We start from the raw sequence: 23,183 nt of genomic DNA, 5'->3' as shown, positions 1-23,183 counted from the left end.
GGCATTATCAATGATTCTGCGCGATTCCTTTCATTCTCTTCCTTGGGATAACTCCGAAGACGAAGTCTTCCACCGAGGGATGCATCCTGGTCGTGAGGGGAATAGCGATGTGCTGTTTCGTTGACATATCGATGAATGTACCGCAAGTGAATAAGTGGCTAGTACATAGATGGTTCTCTAAGTGGAATTTAGAGGATAAGAATATGGTAATAATGTTTGTGGAGAGGCTAAAAAAAAACTCAGGGGCAAAGCAAAAATACATACAACAGAAGGGATTCGCTGGTGGTCACCCACCCAACTACTAACCTCCCGGCGTGTGGCTTAAGTACGGCTGAGCGGACGGGAAGCCCTGTTTTCCACACCCTATGGTCGTATGTGCTTGTTTAAGGCTTCTAGAGCCTTATGACCTGTTCTTTGGTATCCCCGTAATCTCCAACAACGTCGTCTATCAAGCGCCCAGTGTCTCCAAATCCCGGAAGGGTCTGATCGGCAAAACCGGTGGTAACACAAGCCATCTCCTGTACGCGACTTCCACCTTTGCCATTGATCGCATTCACTTTGCCATATTATTGGTTTCTTAAAGATTTTATGTTGTCTCCTTCAAAACCCCCAATGCTGTCGGAATCCGGAAGAGTTCGCTAATGACCATCACTGTTATCCCCACCCCAGTAATCTTCAGCTCAAATACTTCATCATTTCAGTTGGCATTAGTCTCTGTATCCACTATAAGCCGCAAAGTCTTTCCCTTAGAAGTGTATAAGCGAGCGATGAGCTTCTCATGCTCTGCCTTCCCACGCGACGATAGGCCAGGTGGCCCTAGTTGTCTAGCCGGGTTATTCAGAGTATATGATTGAAGGAACAGCCCCACGTCAACCCAGCGGCATCAACTTAGCTCCTTACTTTGCACCAGGTGTCTCCCATGCTGTGTTTCGTGAGTACATCAAGATAAAGCCCAACGCGAGGAATTGGTCGGAACAAGGCAGAAGGCCGATGGAAGTTCTGATAAACACGCGGCGACCCCCAGAAGCCTCAAGGCCAAGGGAAACAGATATCATAAGCTAGATTCATGATAGCCTTTGGGGGGGAGGTGAGTGTGCGGGAGTAGTCAAGAGGAAAGGGGATCAGGGACAAAAAAAGAGCAGACTGTACATACATGAAAAGAAAGGCTGCAGTGAAAACGCTATAAAATGGGGAAGGCAGTCACAAAGATAAGTTACTTCGGTATGATGACAACCAAGTGAAGACACTCGAAAACAATAAATAACTGAAGAGACACGATAATTGAGAGAAAGATTGGCTGGAGAGGTAAGAAAAAGAACAAAAGATGAGATTATCCGCTATCAGCGGTGACCTCGACAATCCTTACAGCTGGTACAATCTCTATCGCAGAGTTCCTACTGAGACCTGGCACCCAATTGTTCTGCCACCAAAATTGTGGCAGCATTGAGGGCATTTGGGTGGCTTGCACCGTTGTTCTGAGAAAGCATGCTCGGTACACTTTGATTCGTTTGTATATTTATTGCATCTCTAGGAAACACTGCCGACCTCGACTTGCACCTTCCTTATCAGCGTTACGCGTACAACATATCTTATGGAGAGACACACGCGTCGGCCTGGCTGACTATAATAAAGGATTTATGTAACAGCACAGAACGATCTTTTGACTCGGATCGATGGAAAGGTAGCCAAAAAGTAAAGAAGGAAAAAAAAAATTACGTAGAAAGCACTATTGGGGAAATGAGGAAGTAGTGTCTATGGGTGCTTTAAGAAAAACAACCAAAAACAAAAAGAACGACCGAGACGTGACTCGAACACGCAACCACTGCCACATCCACTACCGGAAGGCAGCGCGCTACCATTGCGCCACCCGGCCGCTTTTGATGCTAATGAATGAGAGCTTTTGCATTATAGTCCTGAACATTATATTACCTGTCAGAGGAAGATAAAGAGTTCTGAAATCCTCACTATACACATTAATGTGTGGCAGTGGTATACTTGCAATTCAAAATAATATGAGTTTATGTTCCTCACAGCTCGGTGTTTGGTTTTGTGACTACTAGGCATGTCGTAATGAAGATTATGTTAGGTCGAGATCGACATTAGTAGTGTTGTCGGCATGACGGTGCTACTCGGTCTGTCCAAATATATAATGGGCAGTCGCAGTACTATATACTAGTAGACTTACTGTTATGTCACTCCACCAGACTCACGATCAGAACTAGTAGTCCTGCCAACCCTCCCAGAGCTAGTCGCTGGCACCATTACTATATAATCTTTTTATTTTTATTTTTTTTTGTCTGCTGAACAGTAACAAGCAAGAATGGAGACGTGGCCCAGCCATGCAACCTATGACGGTTCGCTGCCACCCATGTCGCGAGTAAATATGAATGGTCTTCCATGCATCTTTCTACTTCCACCATAGCGTAGTGAGTTCCACAAGAACCATGTCTTCCTTCACGAAGCAACTCAAGCTTAGAAAAACCAGTCTCTAAATGGAGATTCAGACCACCATTGGCAAGGACTGTCCCCGCACAAACCCGGTAGAGCCCATAAAGCTTAGCACAGGCAGTATCTCGGCTTCAAGACTACTGTATCTCATTGTGCACCAGTGAGTCATCTCCCCCTCCAGAAAAGCAGGGGTAAGTATGGTTAGAAACGCCCGGGTAGCTGACTTCTACCTACTAGTCAGAGGCCGTTTGTAACCAGTAATGACTAAGAAGGCAACACGTCGCAAGGTATCATGTTTCCAATACAGCAAGTATCAGTCACACAAACGGAGGGACCCGACAAGAAAAGTTCAATAGGCCTTGATTTTCGAGCTTGGAACTTTGCTGTATTCACTTTCACCTCTTGGCCACTAGCCCGACTAGTAATCCCTGTTTACTCCCCCCTCATCCCAAAACTCCTCGTCAACTCCATCCATCACAACTCCATCACCTCTCTACACTTTCCCCCTTATACGTCAAACCCACAACAATCCTATCACCAATAATACCCCTCTCTGCTCCAAAATGACTAGTAGCGAAGAACACCACGAAGAGACAGGCCGTATGTACCATGACCTCCACCAAACGCACGATCATACTAACACCAAGACAGAGTTTGGCACTGTCCCCATCTCCATCGACACTCTGAAAGAATTCTACATGGGTGTCCTCACTAAGATGGAAGAAAGATACCATAAGCTTCCCAAGGCTCTCGCCGTTGAGCTCAAGCTCAAAGATAATTCCGGAGAAGGCTGCTATTCCCTGGAATTCCTCGTTAGTTACACACCCGTTTCCTCATGAGAACATTGAAGTCTGACAGCATGGATGTGTTAGTTGAGTGCCACTGAGGAGACCACCGCAGAACAGAGAGCCACTACCTTTTCCACCATTCTTCATACAATGTCGGAAGAGTCGAAGTTTGAAGGACTGAACATGGACATTCGCGTCAAGTGTATCACTGTCTGAGATGTACTGTGACAGATGGGTTGATGAGGCGGGCTTCATCTACTGAATCGATCAGCGACAATCATGTTTCTGTGGGCTTGTGCGTACTCAGATATCAGAAATCTGCTCGACAATTATTACTGGGCTATGGCAGAGAATGGCTTTGTCTTGTGAGGATTGTGGAAGCTCTAGGATGCAGGTCATAATAGTGTTAGGAATCATCTGCAATGTCATATGCCGTCTCTAGCTTGAAGCACAGTCTACTTGATGGAGCAAGTCAATTCTCTTCTCAGCCCCCCAATTATTCATAGAATGAAAATCGGCTAGTTTTCTGGATAGCAGGAATGGATAATCACAACATCTCATCGAATATACTACGCGAGCGACGACTCGACGCCGATATACTACTCTTAAACCAACCGGATCGATCCCGTTGTTGCAGTCGGAATATCCAACCAGATAAATCACCAGCAACCACCCATACATCCATGCCTAGACAACTCAGATAGCACCGATACTGCTAATACACCAAACTAGGTATAATAGGGTAGTAATTCAATGGTAGACAGAAGATTAACCGAAACACCCTCATTCAATAGCCTGTAAGAGAACTTATCTGTGGGATTTAGAACACTATTGTTGTTTCAAAATTCCTAAGGATCTGAACTCATTCTAGTGCAGTAGAGCGGCATAGGCTGGGGATCAATGTGTCCTCACTCGCCTGATGAGGTGTTATGCTTTTCCATTCACTTTGTGGGTAGGTATTTAATTGCGATCGACAAAGGACTTCGAACATTGTAGCTAGAGAAGAAGACAAAACAAGTTTTCCTAAAAAATTGCAAATAAAATACGATTAAAGCTTAGCGAAAGGTAAAGTGCCAGGGAAAGGGAAAAAAAATAAAAAGAATTGAGATAGCATGTCCTGGTTTCGATCCAGGGACCTCCGGGTTATGAGCCCGGCGCTCTTCCCCTGAGCTAACATGCTGGGTGTATGAATAAGACGGTCTTTTTTAAAATCATAAGTCTGTGACAAGACACATAGCTTGAAGACTGCGAAACTAGCCAACATCTACATTGACAGGTGATTGGTGCCGAATGGGATCGTGAAATCGGCGGTCATGCTCTTGAAAGTTATTAAATTGGCTGTATCTTATGTCAGGGACAATGCAATCCAGCGCAGTTAACAATCTAAAGGCCGTGGATTTTATGCAGATCTTGTCTGCAAAGATAAACACTTGTTGTGGCCCGTGAGTCGATCGCCGTAGGGCTTTTATTCGCCTATTCCGATCTATTATCCCAGCTGCCAGGCAACAACAGATGCCCCTTACTCATGATGGCCAGCTGCTGCCTGAGCAGCCCCACTGCTTTGCGTATAATGGTAACACCGTCGAGTATAGTCCGAGCGGTACCTCGCTCTGCCTCAACATTGAACCTCGCAAATTGGTGCAGATACCTCCAACGACACCATTTAGGTGCATATCAACAGCGGCATCGGTCGCGATCAGCTGACCGAGGCTTATTATCTATATCTTTGTCCTTCTTCCTTACCGCTATTTCCTTTGACCGGAGAACTTTTTCTTATCTTTGGAGACGTTTGTTTGTTCCATCGGACACTACGAGAATACTGTCTATGGTTTTTTCCTCGCATTACACATTCCCCTCAAAGCTCGACAGCAGCTATGATACTTCGTTCATATATCACCTGGTTTGAAGACAATGACTACATCGGTCTAGAAGTTGCGTTCCCGGGCGGTTCTACCTGGAAAATAGAGAGAAAGATCAGGGAAGTCGAAGTCCTGCACACTCAAGATGACTATGAGGATTTGAATTGTACGTCACAGGCACGAGCTACGTTTGAATGCAGCAAAGTTGCTGGAAACGGTCCACCCACAGCCCTGATCAAGATTCATATGCAGTACGTCTGCCCTGCTTACTGTGCATAGATGGCTGTAAATTTAATTACAAAATGCAGAATTCCATTATACAGAACTGCTACCCAGGGGCCTTCGGAATGCGCCAAGCAGGCAGACCCTGAAATTCCCCACCTAGCTAGTAACGAGATTGAAGCTCTCACTATCTTGACTCAGGCAAAATGCTCAAGCTCCCCATATTTGATTGACTCAATGAATCGACAGCAGACAGATGGATGGGTGCTTGGGGGCTATATCCATTATATCGTGATGGAGATGCTCCCGGGTGTAACTGTGTGTGACCAGTATCGTCTTATGGAGCGCAAGGAGCGCGATGAGCTGCGAGAAGCATTCAAAAAGGCTTGGATGTAGGTTCTCCTCGAGAAACCATGCAGTTCAAGGAAGTTGATCCGGCTCCGTTCTCATATTCAGTGAATGCGTGTCCTACGGGGTGGAACACGGGGACTCTGGCTCACAGAATCTTATCTGGGATAGAGAAAGGCAGAAGTGGTCAGTAATAGCTCTTCCTGTCCACAATATGATTAGAAACCTTCACTATCACCCGACGTTCGCCAATCGGGTACTTATGATTTGCATTATCTAGTTATTTGATCGATTTCGAGATGTTTCATTCCCCGACTAGCAAATCAAGAATCTGGCGAGATATGCGATATTTAGGATGGCACCTTGCACGAGTTGGAGATGACGATAACTATGATGACATGTCGACTTGGATTTTATAAGTCACATTTGTGAAGACATTACTGATACACCATGACATTATCACCCCTCTCTCTTCATTCCGTTATATTATCACTCATTGTGCCTTCCTCACAGCACGTAGCTATCTGCCTCATATGATATGCTTGGCCTATCTAGAATAATTTTATCTCATAAACTTGTTTTTCGGTACGAAGGCATGTGGTATGGATCTGTACCCTCTGACTGATATCTGGCTAGGATGTGCGAACCGGATTAGCATACGAGAATGATATCGACGTCATTCATCAGGTACCGGGCCAATGACTATCTGTCTACTTGGCATTTGTTCTCCACCCAAAGCGACTTATGCTCTAGTAGTGCGTAGTTAAATTTAGTAGTCCTAAACTTAGTCCATGGCCACGTGAAGCCTTGCTGGGCTGTAAGCGCCTTCCCCCGCTTTTCGCCCTTACAGCACCACAGCCATCAACTATAGTACTCTGCGAATCGCTCAATTACACAATCTGGCAGCCTGCAAAGGCACTGAATACCACCCGTCCCAAAATATTAGATTTGACTCATCATGATAATCCCCTCCAACATCATTTGGTTTGATGACGATGATTGGCTGGGCTTAGAGCTTTCTTTCCCGGGGGGTACCTGTTGGGAAATCACGACGAAAATTAGGGAGTGCGAAGACCTCTATTCACAACAAGACCATGAAGAGGGTGGGATTGTTTCCGAGGCTCGTGCGGTTTTTGTTGCGTCAAAAGTTGCCGGGCAAGCTCCGCCAACCGCAGTACTTAAGATCCATATGCAGTATGTCCTCTAGATAGTGTGTTTTGTGAGGTATAGACGACTGAACTGGCAGAGAGTATAGGGTACCATGGTGGGGAAGTGCCACTAAGAAGCCGTCTATCCGGGCCCAAGAGGTAGTTTCGGAGCCCTCAACAAGGGGCGAAAATGAAGTTGAAGCGCTACGTCTCCTAACAAAAGCAGGATGCTCCAGCACCCCAGCTCTAATTGACTGGATGAATCGCAAACAGACACAAGATCAATCGATTCCTGGTGGTTATATACATTTCATTGTCATGGAGATGGTACCGGGTGTCGATGTATGCTCTGTTATTGATGATATGGATAGAGGTGAGCGGGATGAGCTGAGGGCAGCCTTCAAGAAATCATGGTTGTAGGTCACCTGAAATGCCTCTTTGCGAGGACTCAACCTAACTCAACTATTATCACAGGGAATGCATTTCTTACGGAATAACAATTCTCGACCGTGGAGCAAAGAACCTTCGGTGGGATGCGGCAAGGAAAAAGTGGTAAGTCATATACGTTTTGTGACGATCATTAGGGCAGTGGTACCTGACACTTTGGGACAATGCTGACTTCGCGGATATCTCAGTTATATAATCGATTGGGAGAGGCACTGTGCTCCAGAGGAGGACGGGGATTCAACTTGGCGCGATGCCAACTATTTATCGTGGCATCTGGCATGGAAGGGGCCAAATGGAACACGCAATGACATGTCGACCTGGGAATTTTGAATCAACTAGCACATTACAGTTGACTCATTCATATCTGAAGATGCTCTAACAGGCGAGCGATCTCAGAGTTTTCTCTTCAAAAGGCATTCAATTTGATATGTGGTGGTCCACTCTTTGGAAGCCTGTTTACCTGGAAATCCCTTTGCATCATAAAGTCAGATGAATCAATTATTCTTACTAACACTTACATACCGGACTAAAGATAAAATCTAGCCACACATCTATCTACTTACCCCCCGTAAGCTTAACATAAGCGGACCCAAACTCCTGTTCCCACTTATCCACAAACTCGCGACTCATACCAGGAGCAATGACCGCATCCCCACGCTCCAACCCCTCCTTGAAGTAATCCATAAACTCCTCCACCGTGAGAGCATTAGGATTCTTATGCTTCTTATTATCATCGGGATCCTCCCGGTCGCGATGCAAATCCGTCCCCACCGACGGCGGCGCAACCTCAACCACCTTAATCTTATCAAACCCGCCGCTCGCCAACTGCGACCGCAGATTCATCGACCAGAAATGCAACCACGCTTTCGTGCCATTATACACAGGATTAATCACCGAGAATGGGACAAATGCCAGAATGGAAGAGACGTTCATGATCATAGCGCTTTCTTTACTCTTGAAGTGCTCCAACAGCCCCAGAGTCAAGTGCATAGGCCCTCGGATGTTGATGTCGATTTCCTGGTCTGCTTTGGCGAGGAATTCAGATGGATCATCTTTTAGGACTTGCAGAGGCCGCTGAACGCCGGCGTTGTTAATTAGACAGTCGAGATCGGGGTGCTTTTTGATCAGCGATTCGATGAATGTCGGTATTTGAGAGGTGACTCCCGTGTCCAGGACGTAGTAATCTGTCGCTCCGATCTCCTTCGCTGTTTCACGTAGTGTGCTCTCGGTTCGACCGGCAATTATGACTTTCTTGCCCTTTTCGAGGAGATAGGAGGCGATGGCTTTGCCGAGGCCGCCTCCGCCGCCGGTGACGAGGGCGCAGGAGAAATTCAGGTTCGACATGGCTAATAGTTTATCTTGATTGATGAGATGCAATGTCAAAAGCTATGTATGGATGGTAGGTAGGGCAGGGATTTGAATGAAGTTGAATTGATCGGTGAACTTATACTCTGCCGATATGATTTCACCGGCTGTGACGTAAGTAGTATTGCTCCAAATTCCAGATTTGGCAAAGATTTTGTGCCTGTCTCGGACTCGGAAGCGGTTTGCCGAGTTTTCTCGTAAGCATGGTGGACCGTCCTCCGAGAATCGGTGTGCCCGTCCGAGATCTCGGAACACTTTGATGCCGGAATTACTCCAGTTTGGGGATCGTATTTGTCAGACATTGCAGGGTCTTCCAGTTCTCTTCTCCAATACTCCAATTATAGGCTTCGTTTATGTGTACGTTTCCGAGTCCAGAGGCATCTTGGCGTCGCGCATCCTTATGGAAAATTGCGGAGACCTGTGAGTCTTCGGTCTTGGTAGAGCAGCGGTAATAGCGCAGGCTGTGTCTACTTGGTAGATGTATGTACCATTCAATTAATAAATATGGGAATCATGACTCTCATAGTGTGCATGGTATATCGAATGCTGTTGGGGGCGAATGTTGATAGGCCTGCTTGCACTACTTATGGAGACTTTGAGTGTCACTAAAAGCGGCCGTTGCACCCTGCAGGAGGGCACGATTATGCTGATTTGCTATGTTATATGAGTGGCTTATTGTTGGTTATATTAATGCTGTGTCGTTGGATACTAACAAAACAGCAGTAAGTATAACCAGCCTTTATCTGTCAACGATCAAGAACGTCGTCGTGAATTAATATCAACTCTCAGTAGAAGGGACCTCGAAATCTTCCAAAAACAGCCACTTCCCCTTATTCTTTAATCCAGCCTCCCTCCACTTATCCAATGATCTCTTCGGGAAGAACCAGCCATTATCACCATCCTCCTCGCCCTTGAAGATGGACAGCATGGTGTGGTCATGAGCAATAAGGACCAGAACCTGCTCACTAGCGTCGAATTCCGCTATTCCATTTACTGACCGACAGCACTCATCAAAGTCATGAGTATAGTCTGGAGCAGGTATGAAGAAAGGCGTATCGGTGCTTCCTGGCTTGTACCCTAGCTGGGCGAATATATGACCAGGACAGACTGTCCCGTACTGCGGATGAGACGGCAAAGGGGAGGGTTGAATGATCTCCGGAATAGGACTCTGCTTGGTGGGTCGAAACTCTCCGGGATGGTGAGCACAGTCCTGATGAAGTTCTCAGTGAGTTTAGCTGTTTCACTACACAGAGCAGCATAGATAGAAAGTTAAGAAGGAAGACCTACCGCTCCCATCAGAATAAACGAATCTGACTGTACTCTCGCGAGGCCGCACATATGTTCTGGAGTGTGGCCTGGTGTATGCAGCAGATAGAAGCTCCCATCGCCAAACCAGTCGATTGCTTTGAATCTCCCAATCGTAACCTTCCCCGGGTGTTGGTCAAAGTCCATCTCCCGCAGAGACCGTCCTCTCCAGTCGGATGATCTGACTGGCGCATCTGGCTTTTCTGGGTACCCTGGTGCAAATCTGCTGATGAAGGTCGGCCCCACGACCAAGTCTGTAGTGCTGGGAAATAATGAAGGGTCACCAATATGGTCAAAATGGTAATGAGACCAAATTATAGCATTTATTTCCTGCAATGGGATGCCATTTTCGACGAGAAGGTCAGAGACACTGCGGGGAGAGTAGACTGTCCATCCACTTTCTGGGTCCGTGCAGATTTCTCTAAATGGCGGAGCGAGGTTCTGAAAGTCCTTTCGAAGAGAGAGATCGAACAATAGTCTCTCCCCGGAGGGGTGAGTGATCAGAAAAGAATATGATGGCACCGCCAGTCGGTCATAGCCTGGAATCTTGGGGGTCATGAACTGCTCTGCGGGAAGATCCAGACGTGCACCACTGTGTACCTGATTAGTGATATAGAAGGATAATAAAGGGTATTAGGAACCACACGTGTCAATGAGAGAAACCGAGACTGTCTCTGCAGAGGATGGCAACTCAAGTCCTGATTGCGAAGCTGCCATATTGATCCAGTCAGTATGGTGAATGACCCTGTATAGGCAATTGCTCTGGATGTGTGAAAAAGATGAATCGTCAATTCCTAGAATGCGTAGAACTACCAAAGGATACTAGGATGTGGATAGAACAGCAATGGAAACGATGCAACGGCGGGGTTCGAGAAGTGCGGCGTCATCCTTGCCACTCTCCACCTTACCCGTGGCGCTATAATAGACTTACTATGAGCAAGGAATCCATGCTCGGTGTGGAAATGTAAGAACTTGACTACAAGGGTAAAAGAATTATCTTCAAAAATAGCAATTGTTAGAAAGTCGTATCATTCAGGGGCCATATACGGCAGGTACAATTGTAAAGTTTGGCCCCCAAATTGGAGAAGATGCAGATCGTATACGAAACGCTTATAGCCGATTTAGGCTACATGATGCCTGTGAATAAACAATGAATTTGTCATGGTTTAAGCTTAGACAGCCGGTCCCCACGTGTTGGGGAAATTGGTCGTATAATTGTTCGGCTCTCGGCCGATCCTCAAGCTTTCCCTCGGCTATGACCCCCGTGATTTCTGTAGCTACTCGCGGAGCTGAGGGAAAAGGAGCGCCGAAAGTTTTCCCGGGAAGGTTCTACCGACACATAAATCAATTCGCAATTGCGGTAATTCTTTCACGAATGGGTTGCGAATAACTGACTTATCGGATATCGAACAATTAACTGTAATGCATAATACCATCGGTGTTGTTCCGAACCACACATTTTGTTTTCTTCCCACCAAATTCATAGCACCAGATTGGGAGGCATGCAAATGTCAAATAGGAGTAAGTCTAATACTCATAGGGACCTCTGATCCCCTATTTTGAGCACCTTTCTACTGGTTTACCAATTAAATTCGATTTATGACCCACAAGAAGACCGTACCCATTAAGAAGACCGTACCCATTAAATCAATGAAGGGGCTCTGACAATGGGCAACCCTCAAGCGTTGAAAGGAAGATGCGAGATCATTGCGAAAGAGAGAGACAGAGAGAGGAACCACTTTATCGGCCGTTATATATGTCATCATGTAACGATTGACCTAATGAAGTTCATATGTAGTGCCAAGATTGAGCCATTAGCCCTGTCTTGCTTCGCTTTGGGCTTCTGATCATATTGGGACACCATCGCCGGTCATTCGCGACAGATGGTGACATAGTAAAATTTAGAGAGAACGCAGTTGGGAGACAGTTAGAAATTGGAGAACCACTATTTTATATTGTGGAGAGAAAGTCTGCGCGGATATTCTGCAGCTGGACATGCGAATAACGGGATATGGTACCATGATGCGGAAATGACCTGAAAAAAAAAACTATCGTCAGAGGTGGCATTCAGATCGTTCGGCATACTACCGATTGGAGAAAAGCAAAAGATTGCTAATTCTCGCATCAGATATACAAAATTTCTACGTAGCCCATAGACGCCCCGAGGTTTTGCCTGTGAGCTGCGTAAGAATGACCGGGAGGAGTAAGGTGACTATATGTATTGAAGGCCGGGATATTGTTGTCGTAACCTCAGCCTAACAGTATCCACTATAGTTTATAAGCTATAGTTGCACGACTAGCAAAAAGCTTAGAATGCTTGACGTGGGACGCCACTACTTCACTGATATAAAGCGTACCTGACTGTTGCTAATTCGAAGCAAATAGTTGCAATAGAGTCGCGATGGCTATAATAATGGCAGTTTTCAAGCTGCGAACCTCTAGCAATGATACGAGGAGCGCTGAGCTGTCTCTAGGCACTACTTGCAAGATGTTCTAAGACCAGTAAGCCAGTAAGGGAGAGCGTAAGGCTCAGGAGCTGACCTAGTCATATCAAAGGCATGCCAGATATATTAGTGCTCCGAGATGAAGGAAGCACATGGCCTTGATGCGGTTAAGGTATCTTCCGGCCATCCACGAGCACGACCTCTCCCCTGGTGGCCTCACATGTTATAAGAGAATGTCTCATTGTACTTGCCTGGCTGCTTCATTGTATCCTTTAGTCTTATTCCGCCTTAGATTGAAGAATCCAGTACCCTAGATGGGGCTTGCTGGTTACCTTCCAGTGAAAGATGCCTTCTGCTTGTTGTCGATAGAATAGGACATCGGTGACAGAAATCTAACTTGCCATCTTACATTGAGCCCCCCAATAGCGGTATTTACCCAAGCGTCGCTCTGTACCAAGGCATATGCCTCTGGCCGCCACACATGTGTCCAATTAACCTTGGTTCATGAGGATCTTCAAACACCGCTTCAAAGTGTTTGAAGCGGGTCCCTACACCTGCAGAACCAATCCGGCGAAGCTCCACCTGCAGTTTATATACAAATAAGTCGCTCCGGGCTGGTATCTCTAAGCAGTAGTTGTATCCGAAGTCGAATCTACGTGGATCTTTGGAATGGAACAAACTGGTGTGTCGGGAACTCAAAGATACTTTATAGGAAGCAACTCTCTATTTCGTCCTCTGATACATGAAACACTATTACGTAGTATGTCTGGAATTTAAAAGGGAGTATATGTTCCGTATAGAGCATAATCTGCTTAAAGAAGGGCTGAGTGTGTTGTGTGAAGTCGATATTAGTGATGTCGGAGAGCGACGGTCCTAGCAGGCCCGAGACGTTTTAGAGTTAAGCGAACCTGTATCTCGGACCTTAAAATAACCTCCGATGTCCGACTCTTAGCCCCTACAGGGATGAGGGTCCAATTTAAACTCACTACTAAGTTCATGTTGGGCGTGGTACCTGTTGACTGCTTGTGGAGCAAGAGTACGTAACCTCAGACTTGAGTTTCCTCAGAAGCCCTGATGCTGCTGGCCACGGATACAAGCCAGGGCGTGCAGGAGTTTCCACCCATCTAAATTAGTTTTTTTACACAACGAGCCATATATCGCGCGCAAAGTTCACGCAATTGATGTCGTAGACTTGCTAAATTTGAAACCTGGCTTAATACAGGTGACGCCTTCTTAGACGGACCTTGAAAAATAAATGCTTTCAGGTTCGACTTTGAGGATTAATAAATAGCAAGCGAATTCCGCTGCTTCAGTCAGATCCATCCATCATCAGAACATTCCTTTTCTACTTCCCACATTCATTGCCAACATGCTTCCCAAGCTTGCAACTTTAGTGCTCGCGCCTGTATTGGCGAATGGCGTTGCTGTCGCGGCCGAGCCCTTGTATAAGAAGCCCGTCAACATCCCCGGTTACGGCTACGTGCAGGGAAAGGCTGCTGTCAACTCCAGCGTGTCCGAGTACATTTCCAACTGGGAGAACATCTCTTTCTTTGGAGGTATTCCTTTTGGTGCTGATACTTCGGGCGCAAACCGTTGGCGTGATCCCCAGCCTGCCGAGCCCTGGAACGGCACTTTCAATGCAACTGAATTCGGTGCCATCTGCCCTATCACACTCTCTATCCTGGCGGATTATGCCCAGAGTGAAGATTGCCTCAACCTCAACATCTGGACCCCTTGCTACCTCGCCTGACGAGAAGCTTCCTGTGGCCATCTGGAGCTATGGCGCCGGAACGGCACCCCCGCAAACCACCTACAACGGTGCAGGTGTGGCTGACAAGGGGATCATCTTCGTCTCCTACAACTACCGCAACGGTGTGTTTGGCTTCATGGCGCACCCAGAGCTGACCGAGACCAACGGTCGCAACGCTTCAGGCAACTGGGGTGTCCTTGACCAGTATGCAGCGGTCAAATGGGTCCACGAGAATATTGCGGCCTTTGGCGGTGACCCGGATCATATTTCCGTGATCGGCCAGTCGTTCGGCGCTGCGGCCACCTATCACATTGTGAACAGCCAGTTGACTGCTGATCTGGGTATCGTCAACGCTATCTCTGAGTCTGGTGTTCGCTCTCCCAATGACCCCAACACTGGTGTCTTCGAGTGCGCCTACACTACCTTGGATGATGCCGAGACCATGGGTGAGGAAATTATTTCCTCCCTTAACGTCAGCTCCATTGCCGAAGCCCGCTCCATTGACACTACCACCCTGCTCGACTCGACCAGCACCTACAGTCTGGAGGTGAAGCCTGTTCTCGACTACTACGCCATCCCGTCCAAGTACATCAACACTCTCGAGAAGGGTGCCGGCAACAAGGTCCCCTACATTACCGGAAACAACGCCAACGAGGATGGAGCCTCCGCCACAGTCAGCACCACCGTCGCGGCATACAAGTCAAGTCTGAACTCCAGCTACGGTGACTTCGCACCCCGTTTCTGGGCTCTCTACCCCGCCGATAACGACACTCAGGCTGGTGAACAGGAGGACCAGATCGTCCGTGACATGTTCCGCGTCAGTAGCTGGCAGTACATGAACGGCTTCTCCAACTCTGCCGACCAGGTTGACACCTACACCTACTACTGGAACTACGGTAGCGCTGCCCATGCCTCTGAGATTGTCTACGTCTTGAACAACCTGTGGGCCCAGGGTGAGGACTACTTCGAGGAGGACTACTACGTGGCCAATGTCATGAGCAGCTACTGGGCCCACTTCATGAAGACTGGTAACCCCAACACCGGCGGTTCCTACAACAATGGAACCCTCCCTGCCAAGTGGAATGCCAACTCTCCGTCTAAGAACGAGACTTTCTTGGTCGGTGCTGTGTACGAGACCATGGATACTGCTGCGACTGAGCGTGTCCAGTTGATCCTGGATTACTTTGCCGCCCAGACTCCTTACTAGGGTCGTTTTTAGTGTTTGGGTTGGTCATCAAGAATCACTTCGTGTAGAACATGTCACCTTGAATCATTTCTTGTATCCATTTCTTTGTCTCCTGTATTTATATATCTTTCTTGTCGATCGCTTATCCTGTCAGTTGAACCAATCTTTGTAATCATTTGGAGATGAATGCCATCGATGCTACTATGAAATGCACGGGTGCCTCCTTTCCGATCGAAATTCTTCTTAAGCCAGATTGTAGCCCACTCGAATCAAGTCCGTTATAGTAGACATCCCCCAACAACATAGTGGTTTCCCTGCCACCTCCAAGTAACGCAAAATGTATCCTTTTATTCTATTTTATTTTATCTTTCTTTCTTTTTTTTTTTTTTTTTTTTTTTTTTTTTTTTTGCCGTACCCCACTGTAAGCCGCGTCTATGAAGCTTTCTACCAAAGCTTCTATGTACACTTCATCCTTCAAGAACATATTAAAAAAACAGATACTACTGCTATACTAGCCAGGCTTTCTTTATACTAGTCTTCACTTATAATTTAGTATCTTAAAAATAAAAGCTTTAAAGCATAAATAACAAGATCCTGCCTCTTCTATAAATCAAGTCTCATCTTGTGTAAATATAATCTTATCTTCTTAAGTAGACAGAGAATATAGCATAAGCGAACGCCGGCGTGGAGGAAGCCTGGCTGGTGTGGCGGCAGCGCCTTCCATTGACAATCGGCCCACTTTCTATGGGGCGGATTCTACCAGGGTTCTCGTAGCCATCTTAACGCCGAGCAGCTCGGGTGGGACTGCGAGGTTGGCGGCACAGTTTCGGTTCGGAATGAAGATCCCACCGCGGATGCTGATTCCACTTGCCGCGCGGCATGGCTCGGACATGACTCAATAGAGCTACAGGGCTGTTCCTACCTCCTCGCGGGTGGCCCAATTAACAATCTCAACTCAGAATTAAACTATTATGTGATCATAGGATCTGTGCGGAATACGTTGCGGTAGAGACCCTGTGTTACACAATGTCCTCTAAAGAATTCCTTCCATTTTAGGACGATGTGGGGACCTTGAAAATAGTGAATCATGTAATAAGATGGATGAAAGTTCGTTATCAGTCTACTTGACTAAATAGAGACAAGCCAGATATTATATGCACTACTCTGAATATTAACCAGCAAAGTTGGTTAAGAAGTACTTGATTAGTGAAGCGTAAGCTGATAAACGAAGATAGCGCCCACGTGATGCGACGGTTTAGCCCCCACGGCGCCTGCATCCTTTCGGCAAACAGCTGCACGTCAGCTAATACTAGAGTTGTGCCGTTGACGTTTTGAATCCTCATCCCACAGGCTGCCTCGTCTAAACGCGTATAATCTGTGCTCAATTCCACTCCCCAAATTCTTCTCGTCGCCCCCAATGTCATCAGCATCTCCTCAGGAGCTCGCTTCACGGCTCAACCAATCTGGTAAACAACGAAAGAAGCGATGGGTCACAAGGACTAAAACAGGGTGCATAACCTGCAGGTATAACGGCTTCTGTTATTTACGGGTGGGTGAAATTACTGACTTGATAGAATCCGGCATGTAAAATGCGACGAAACCAAGCCGAGGTGCGTAAGATCGACTCAATTCCCTGAACCGTATCCATTGACAGGCCCGTAATATAGTTGTCAGAGATGCACATCTACTGATAGGAAATGCGATGGATACCAAGACCCGCGCGCCAAGCAGATCATCCGCCGCAAGGCCGAGTCACCCCAGCCACATGGCATGCTGCAGGTACCATCGGCGTGGAGTTTTATTGGCGACAAGCCAATAGACCATGAACATTTCCACTACTTTCAAGTAGTTACTGCTCCCACCTTGACAGGTTTTTTCAACTCAGGATTTTGGTCATACACCTTGCTGCAGGTTTCTTACTCCTATCCGGCTCTATGGCATGCTATCACCGCGCTGGCTTCCTTGCATAGAGACTTCCTGGAGGATGTGGCGCCACTTGCAATTACAAGGGCTTGTAGTACGGCCAGGGTGCGATTTGGCTTACAGCAACATACCAAATCCATACAGGCCTTACGGGAGTTGATGTCGAAGCCGCGTTTGACAATTCACGATAAGATGGTCATTTTAGCAACGTGTGTGATATTTATCTGCCTACTAAGCTTGCAGGGGTTTCATTCACAGGCTATGGCACATGTTTCCAGTGCTATGGTTCTATGTCAGCAGTGGAATGGAGACTTCCAGACCCATTCCCATGCATCTGAGGCTATAGCCTCTGTGATACTTCTTCTAGCCCAACTCGACAGTCAGGTCCGCCAGATCTTTCTAGTTCAAGGATTACCAGTCCCTTGGACAACCCAATTCAAATTACCTGCCTTTGAAGGGTGTTTTACGTCCCTCGATGAAGCACACGTCTTCCTGGAGGTCAAGGTCAACAACAATGCATTGAAGCTTTTAACAAGCGGCATTGAGATACCTGCACCTGAAGCGCTTGCCAAGAAGGAAGATTGTCTTCGTGAGTTTCATCAGTGGAATTCTAAATTAGAAACATATCTTGCCGGTTCACCCCATGAAAGGGGCACCACAGCCGCGAACGTTCTCTACTTACGCCGTTCTTACGCCAAAGTGATGCTGTCATTAGACCCAACGAAGGGCGAGCTCGCCCACGACGAGTTTGTCGAGGATTACGCGCAAATGCTTGATCTAGCAAGCAGAATTCTCGAAGGCTTCAACAACTCCTCGGCAGAAAAGTTCGATACAGGTTCGACACCAGCAGAACGGCACTTCAGTGTAGAGAGTACAGTGACAGAGACCCTGTTCCTGATTGGGGTTCGATGCCGTGAACCGACAATACGAGAACGGGCGCTGGAACTCATGAGACTCTACCCACGTCGCGAAGGCATGTGCGGTACCATGTTAGCTCTGAAACTCGGGGAGACGCTTACTGGACTCGAAAGGACAGCATGTCAGACTTCCCCACCGGGGTCGTGCAGTGAGGGACCATGGGTGTGTGCTGATCATCGGGTGACAAAGATACAATGCAAGGATGTCTCTGATCGGAAAGTTGCTATACTGTTGAGAACAGCTGGAGAGCAGAGATGGGGTTCAGAAGGAAAATGGTTCACGTTCCATAAGACATGGTAGCTGCGTCATGCTTTCCCATCATTTACTCTATAGATAACGGCAGCTTCTAAACAAAAGGATGTTAAAGATTAGCCATGATGTATGACTGTTTTCGGACAAGCGTCTACTGATATCAGAAATATTCGAATAATCAACTAATGTGGCCAGCTGTCATGTTGATAATTATCTGCTGATGATAGCGGAACTATCGGCATTCGGCCCGCGCAAGCCTTTGTTATCTGGCAATCCGTCAGATAAGCCACGCGGTTATCAGACTTTATCGGTCTTATCGCCTTGGCTTTCCGCTGGCTTCCCCGCAATTCCCCGCTCGCGATGATGCAGGTATAAAAGTCAACCAACAGCCTTTAAACGACCTATTTTACTGCAATCAATTGGGACGAGAAATACGTGCAGATCTTAGCAACAATGACTCAACAGACACCCAACTACCCTCTCCAATCAACTGCGGCGATCAACGAAATAGGCAAGGTCATCGACGATGCCAGCGAGGAGCTACGCAAGCTGAATCTCGAGGTCACTACTCCACTTTACGACTCACTCCGAACAATGTTGACGGTTTCAAAACGACTAGATATTCAATAACCCCGAGATTGCTTTTCAAGAAGTCAAAGCAAGCAAGTTACTCTCTGACTGGCTCGAAAACCGCGGCTGGACCGTTCAGCGCGGTGTCTACGGGATCGAAACCGCCTTCGAAGCACGATTCTCCGTCAAAGAGGGCGGTCGAACCGTCTGCTTTAATGCAGAATATGGTACGCTCTCAGTTTATTACTCTTCATTATGCTGTACCTCAACTACAACGCAGACTAATCACCTACCCCACCCCAATAGACGCCCTCCCCAACATCGGCCACGCCTGCGGCCACAACCTAATCGCAACCTCGGCCGTTGCCTCCGCCGTCGCCATCGAACACATGATCAAAACGCACAATCTCCCCGGCACCGTCGTCGTAATGGGTACCCCGGCGGAAGAATCCCAAGGCGGGAAATGGCTGATGGCACAAAACGGCGCGTGGAAGGGCTTCGACTCCTGCGTGATGACGCACGGTATGGCAGATTTCAGCACCCCGGTATGCTGTACTAAGGCGTCATGGAAACTGCGCGCCAAGTTCTATGGCAAGACTGCGCATGCGGCGGGGGGCCCATGGACAGGAATAAATGCGTGCGATGCGATTGTGCAGGCGTATAATGGGATTGCATTGTTGAGACAGCATATTCAGAAAAGTGAGAGTATTCAGGGGTGTATCCTGGAGGCGGGAAAGGTGGCGAATTTGATTCCGGATTATGCGGAGGGAGTGTTTAGTGTTCGGGCTAAGACGGTTAAAGAGGTCGAGGCGTTGAGGAAGAGAGTCGAGGGGGTGTTTCATGGTGCTGCTGGGGCGACGGGATGTAGGGTTGACATGGAGTGGTGAGTGTTCTTTCCTTTCACATTCGTTGTTCTATTTACTTTGGTGTGCTATCAGTGATCGCGGTGCTGACTGTGGCAGGTTTGCACTCTACGAGGACGTGGTGACAAACGATACTCTCGCGGAGCAATACAGACAATATATGCTACAGCATCTGGGCTTACAACCAGAGCAGATGGTGCCTTTGAAAGAAGCCAGAACAGTGCATGACTCGGCAGGAAGCTCGTGAGTTTCCCTTTTCTTCCTTTGACAAGTTCGGCGGAAGCTAACTACAACACAGCGACTTCGGAAGCTGCTCGTACATCTGCCCCGGTATCCAGGCTTTCTTCGACATTAAAGCACCCGATCTTCCACACTCCACTGGTTTCCTCGAGTCTGCGAAAGGTGATATTGCGCATACAGAGGCGCTTCGGGCTGGAAAGGCCAACGCGCTCATTACTCTGGATGTTTTGACGAATGATGATTTTGCTCAGAAAATGAAAGATGAATTTAGGGCGGCAATGAAGGAAGCTGGGCGGTTGTCTGAGTAATTAGGCTCTGGCTGGAGGGAACGGGTTCTTGAAAGATAACTAGAATACCGTTGCGCGTCACATACCATGTTGAGCTCTTACCAAAAGATTTGGAGTGCAGAATAGTGCGAACATTTTACAATTCGACGTATTGTATCGGCTTGATTGCAACCGCGGTTGATATGTGTAATGTTTGTTCATCGTTACATCCCCTTGCTTTGCGGGTGATTGGTAAGCAATTAGGTGTCGACTGGGGAGACTAACTCGTAGACTTCAGGCGCTTTCTACAAAACGACTGCCTATATGTACTTGATCAAGAAATTGGCTTTCGTTTTGATTGAATATTATATTCTGCAAGAATAATTACGAACACGTGTTGTATGAGTCACTCTTTTTAAAGCTGGAAAGAATGTGCTGACTGGGCTGGAAGGGATTGCCGAGCGCACCTTAAATTTGTCAGCAGGAGCTGTGTTGGTCACATGACTTCCACCACGCAGGATGTTTATCCATTAGGTTCGATATTACATAGTACTGTACTTCTTCTAGATTCTCGGGAGTACATGCTGCAGCCTGCTTTTCCGAGTGGTGAGGAGAGCAGCTCTAATACAATGCATGATTGGATGGACCCGATGAGGGAAATGCATAGCCTTTTGTATTGGACTATCTCTATAGAACGGCGCGCCGAAGCCGCTGTTGTATTACACACTAGCTGTCGGCTGTCACTGAGAGTATCGAAGTCGGAATCGTTCCAGTAGTCGCACAGGTGTTGAAAATTGGCCTTTCGTAATTATTGGCTTTGGGTAGAGCTGCTATATCCTATGTACAAACAGGTCTTATACCATGACTTGCATTTGAGCTGTAGTATTGCCTCAACAGTACACATATACTAGTGGCCTGTTTAAGATAATTCGGGACAGCCTGTCTTCGGAAAGGAAATGGTCAGCAGCGCCTTGTCACAGACCACTTTACGTGTCTAAGTAGATTATAATCATGAAATTGTTTCAACCAAGGGGTCCATTAAGAACACAGATAAAGTGCGTAGGCTCTCACATTCCAGTCTGATCGGCACTGAAATTGAAGCTTTTAATCGGCCCCCGTAACGCCAACGGCAAGTGTATCGGCAATCATACGTGACAAATTATACATAGTAGTAGTACCCATGTAGGAAACCGAGGTGGGTGATTGGTAATCGTCCCACATCACCCTACAGCCATGGCCCTGGCCCTGGGCTAAACATTTGGACTGAAGAAAAAGCCTCTCCACTTCCAATAACCCCTACCTGAGCCCTCCTGTTCTGAGACCCTCTAACCTTCTGCTTACACATCTCCGCCCATCAAACTGCTTTCCCAAGTCCACGATGCATACAACTACGACAGAGAAGCTACACAGCTTCCTATCTTGTCGAAAACCCAGCAATGGCTCAGAACACGTACCTCCACCACCACCAGATGGAGGACTCCAAGCCTGGACCCAAGTCGTGTGCATGCACTTCGTATTCTTTAACTCCTGGGGAATCACCACCAGCTTCTCCGTTTTCGAACAATTATATACCCAAACCTTACCACAGTCAGCATCCACCATCGCCTGGATCGGCAGCGTCCAGGTATCTCTCCTCTTCTTCATGAGCGCCCTTACCGGACGCGCAACAGATGCCGGCTACTTCAGAATCATGTACCCACTCGGGGTCCTCCTTCAGCTCGTGGGGCTCTTCACGCTCTCTGTATGCAAAACCTACTGGCAGATATTTCTCGCTCAGGGGGTCTGCATGGGTCTCGGCAATGGACTTACATTCAACCCCGGACTTTCGGTCATGTCCGCCTACTTCATGAAGAATCGAGCCTTCGCAGTGGGCTTGGCAGCTTCTGGCGCTGCAACAGGGGGTCTGATATACCCTGTCCTCATCAACCAATTGCTATATAACCACCAGATAGGATTTGGATGGACAATCCGTGCAGCGGGCCTTCTCATGCTGATTACCCAGATCTTCGGCCTTGTTTTCTTCAAACCCCGTCTTCCCCCTCGGACAACTGGCCCCCTCATCGAGTTCGGCGCATTCGCTGAACCACCTTTCATCTTCTTCACGCTAGCCTACTTTTTCAACTTCTGGGGCTTGTATTTCGCCTGGTTCTACCTCGGCACCTTTGCGCGAGACCGTCTTGGTGTCGCGGATACACAGAACCTGATCCTCGTGTTGAATGGCGTTGGTATCGTTGGACGTATCGCGCCGGGTATTATTGGTGATCGATGGACAGGGCGATTGAACCTCTTGATCCCCATCAGTATTTCATGTGCAGTGTTGATATTCTCCTGGATAGCTGTTAGTACTGTGGCAGGGCTGTATGCATTTGCTGTTGTGTATGGAATTGTGGGCGGGGCCGCGCAATCACTCATTCCCGCCACGGCAACGACCATGACACCGGATCTCAATCGCACTGGTACAAGGCTGGGAATGATCATGAGTATTGTGGGATTTGCAACGCTGACTGGGCCAGCTATTCAAGGGGCGTTGATCGCTACTGATGGAGGTAGGTATATGGCGGCTCAGATTTTCGCGGGTGTCAGCATTCTGCTGGGTGCGTGTGCGGTTGCGGCGGCGCGGGTGGCTAAGGTTGGGTGGGGATTGGATTTGAAGGCGTGAAGATTTATGTGGGTGGGCAGTTGGGTGAGTGTCGGAAGTAAATGCGATGCATTCTTGGCTCTGGTTGGGGGTTAGTTGAGAATGTGGGATTCTTTCTTTCGTCATGTCGCATCAACGATGCAAGTCGATCTGCAGATCTCGACAATATCTGAAAGAGTGGCAATATGAATGCGGCTATACAT

General features: G+C 47.5%; 9 protein-coding genes and 3 non-coding genes across 12 annotated transcripts; 7 read left to right on the top strand and 5 right to left on the bottom strand.

The window, feature by feature from the left end:
* Positions 1–257: 257 nt before the first annotated feature.
* AtWU_r26 lies at positions 258–373 on the bottom strand. Its single transcript, XR_004775206.1, has one exon. It is a non-coding gene; the product is annotated as a 5S ribosomal RNA (ribosomal RNA).
* A 1,419-nt stretch (positions 374–1,792) lies between these two features.
* AtWU_t81 lies at positions 1,793–1,873 on the bottom strand. Its single transcript is given in 2 exon segments — positions 1,793–1,828; positions 1,838–1,873. It is a non-coding gene; the product is annotated as a tRNA-Arg (tRNA).
* Positions 1,874–3,011: 1,138 nt separating this feature from the next.
* Positions 3,012–3,452, top strand: AtWU_03561 (zinc-binding dehydrogenase family protein; the record flags this gene model as incomplete). The annotated part of the gene is made up of 3 exons (XM_035498673.1): positions 3,012–3,048; positions 3,100–3,260; positions 3,321–3,452. 3 exons carry the CDS (start codon positions 3,012–3,014, stop codon positions 3,450–3,452), a joined length of 330 nt encoding a protein of 109 aa, XP_035354566.1.
* Positions 3,453–4,344: 892 nt separating this feature from the next.
* Positions 4,345–4,416, bottom strand: AtWU_t80. Its single transcript has one exon. It is a non-coding gene; the product is annotated as a tRNA-Met (tRNA).
* Positions 4,417–5,110: 694 nt separating this feature from the next.
* AtWU_03560 (uncharacterized protein) lies at positions 5,111–6,084 on the top strand (the record flags this gene model as incomplete). The annotated part of the gene is made up of 4 exons (XM_035498672.1): positions 5,111–5,346; positions 5,404–5,709; positions 5,774–5,851; positions 5,946–6,084. The coding sequence occupies 4 exons, from the start codon at positions 5,111–5,113 to the stop codon at positions 6,082–6,084; spliced, it is 759 nt and encodes a 252-aa protein (XP_035354565.1).
* A 539-nt stretch (positions 6,085–6,623) lies between these two features.
* Positions 6,624–7,590, top strand: AtWU_03559 (uncharacterized protein; the record flags this gene model as incomplete). The annotated part of the gene is made up of 4 exons (XM_035498671.1): positions 6,624–6,859; positions 6,921–7,229; positions 7,288–7,365; positions 7,449–7,590. The coding sequence occupies 4 exons, from the start codon at positions 6,624–6,626 to the stop codon at positions 7,588–7,590; spliced, it is 765 nt and encodes a 254-aa protein (XP_035354564.1).
* A 225-nt stretch (positions 7,591–7,815) lies between these two features.
* Positions 7,816–8,604, bottom strand: AtWU_03558 (short-chain dehydrogenases/reductase; the record flags this gene model as incomplete). Its single annotated transcript, XM_035498670.1, has 1 exon — positions 7,816–8,604. One exon carries the CDS (start codon positions 8,602–8,604, stop codon positions 7,816–7,818), a length of 789 nt encoding a protein of 262 aa, XP_035354563.1.
* Positions 8,605–9,403: 799 nt separating this feature from the next.
* AtWU_03557 (MBL fold metallo-hydrolase) lies at positions 9,404–10,647 on the bottom strand (the record flags this gene model as incomplete). The annotated part of the gene is made up of 3 exons (XM_035498669.1): positions 9,404–9,835; positions 9,913–10,522; positions 10,577–10,647. 3 exons carry the CDS (start codon positions 10,645–10,647, stop codon positions 9,404–9,406), a joined length of 1,113 nt encoding a protein of 370 aa, XP_035354562.1.
* A 3,096-nt stretch (positions 10,648–13,743) lies between these two features.
* Positions 13,744–15,331, top strand: AtWU_03556 (carboxylesterase; the record flags this gene model as incomplete). Its single annotated transcript, XM_035498668.1, has 2 exons — positions 13,744–13,886; positions 13,984–15,331. 2 exons carry the CDS (start codon positions 13,744–13,746, stop codon positions 15,329–15,331), a joined length of 1,491 nt encoding a protein of 496 aa, XP_035354561.1.
* A 1,396-nt stretch (positions 15,332–16,727) lies between these two features.
* Positions 16,728–18,451, top strand: AtWU_03555 (Zn(II)2Cys6 transcription factor; the record flags this gene model as incomplete). Its single annotated transcript, XM_035498667.1, has 3 exons — positions 16,728–16,834; positions 16,885–16,920; positions 16,978–18,451. The coding sequence occupies 3 exons, from the start codon at positions 16,728–16,730 to the stop codon at positions 18,449–18,451; spliced, it is 1,617 nt and encodes a 538-aa protein (XP_035354560.1).
* Positions 18,452–18,856: 405 nt separating this feature from the next.
* AtWU_03554 (M20 family metallopeptidase) lies at positions 18,857–20,384 on the top strand (the record flags this gene model as incomplete). The annotated part of the gene is made up of 5 exons (XM_035498666.1): positions 18,857–18,964; positions 19,023–19,200; positions 19,280–19,856; positions 19,936–20,079; positions 20,135–20,384. 5 exons carry the CDS (start codon positions 18,857–18,859, stop codon positions 20,382–20,384), a joined length of 1,257 nt encoding a protein of 418 aa, XP_035354559.1.
* Positions 20,385–21,720: 1,336 nt separating this feature from the next.
* AtWU_03553 (monocarboxylate permease) lies at positions 21,721–23,001 on the top strand (the record flags this gene model as incomplete). The annotated part of the gene is made up of 1 exon (XM_035498665.1): positions 21,721–23,001. One exon carries the CDS (start codon positions 21,721–21,723, stop codon positions 22,999–23,001), a length of 1,281 nt encoding a protein of 426 aa, XP_035354558.1.
* Between the last annotated feature and the right edge of the window lie 182 nt (positions 23,002–23,183).

This window comes from Aspergillus tubingensis (assembly GCF_013340325.1).
Source record: "Aspergillus tubingensis WU-2223L DNA, scaffold_5, whole genome shotgun sequence".
Taxonomy (NCBI): domain Eukaryota; kingdom Fungi; phylum Ascomycota; class Eurotiomycetes; order Eurotiales; family Aspergillaceae; genus Aspergillus; species Aspergillus tubingensis.
This window is presented reverse-complemented; position numbering and strand designations above follow the sequence as displayed.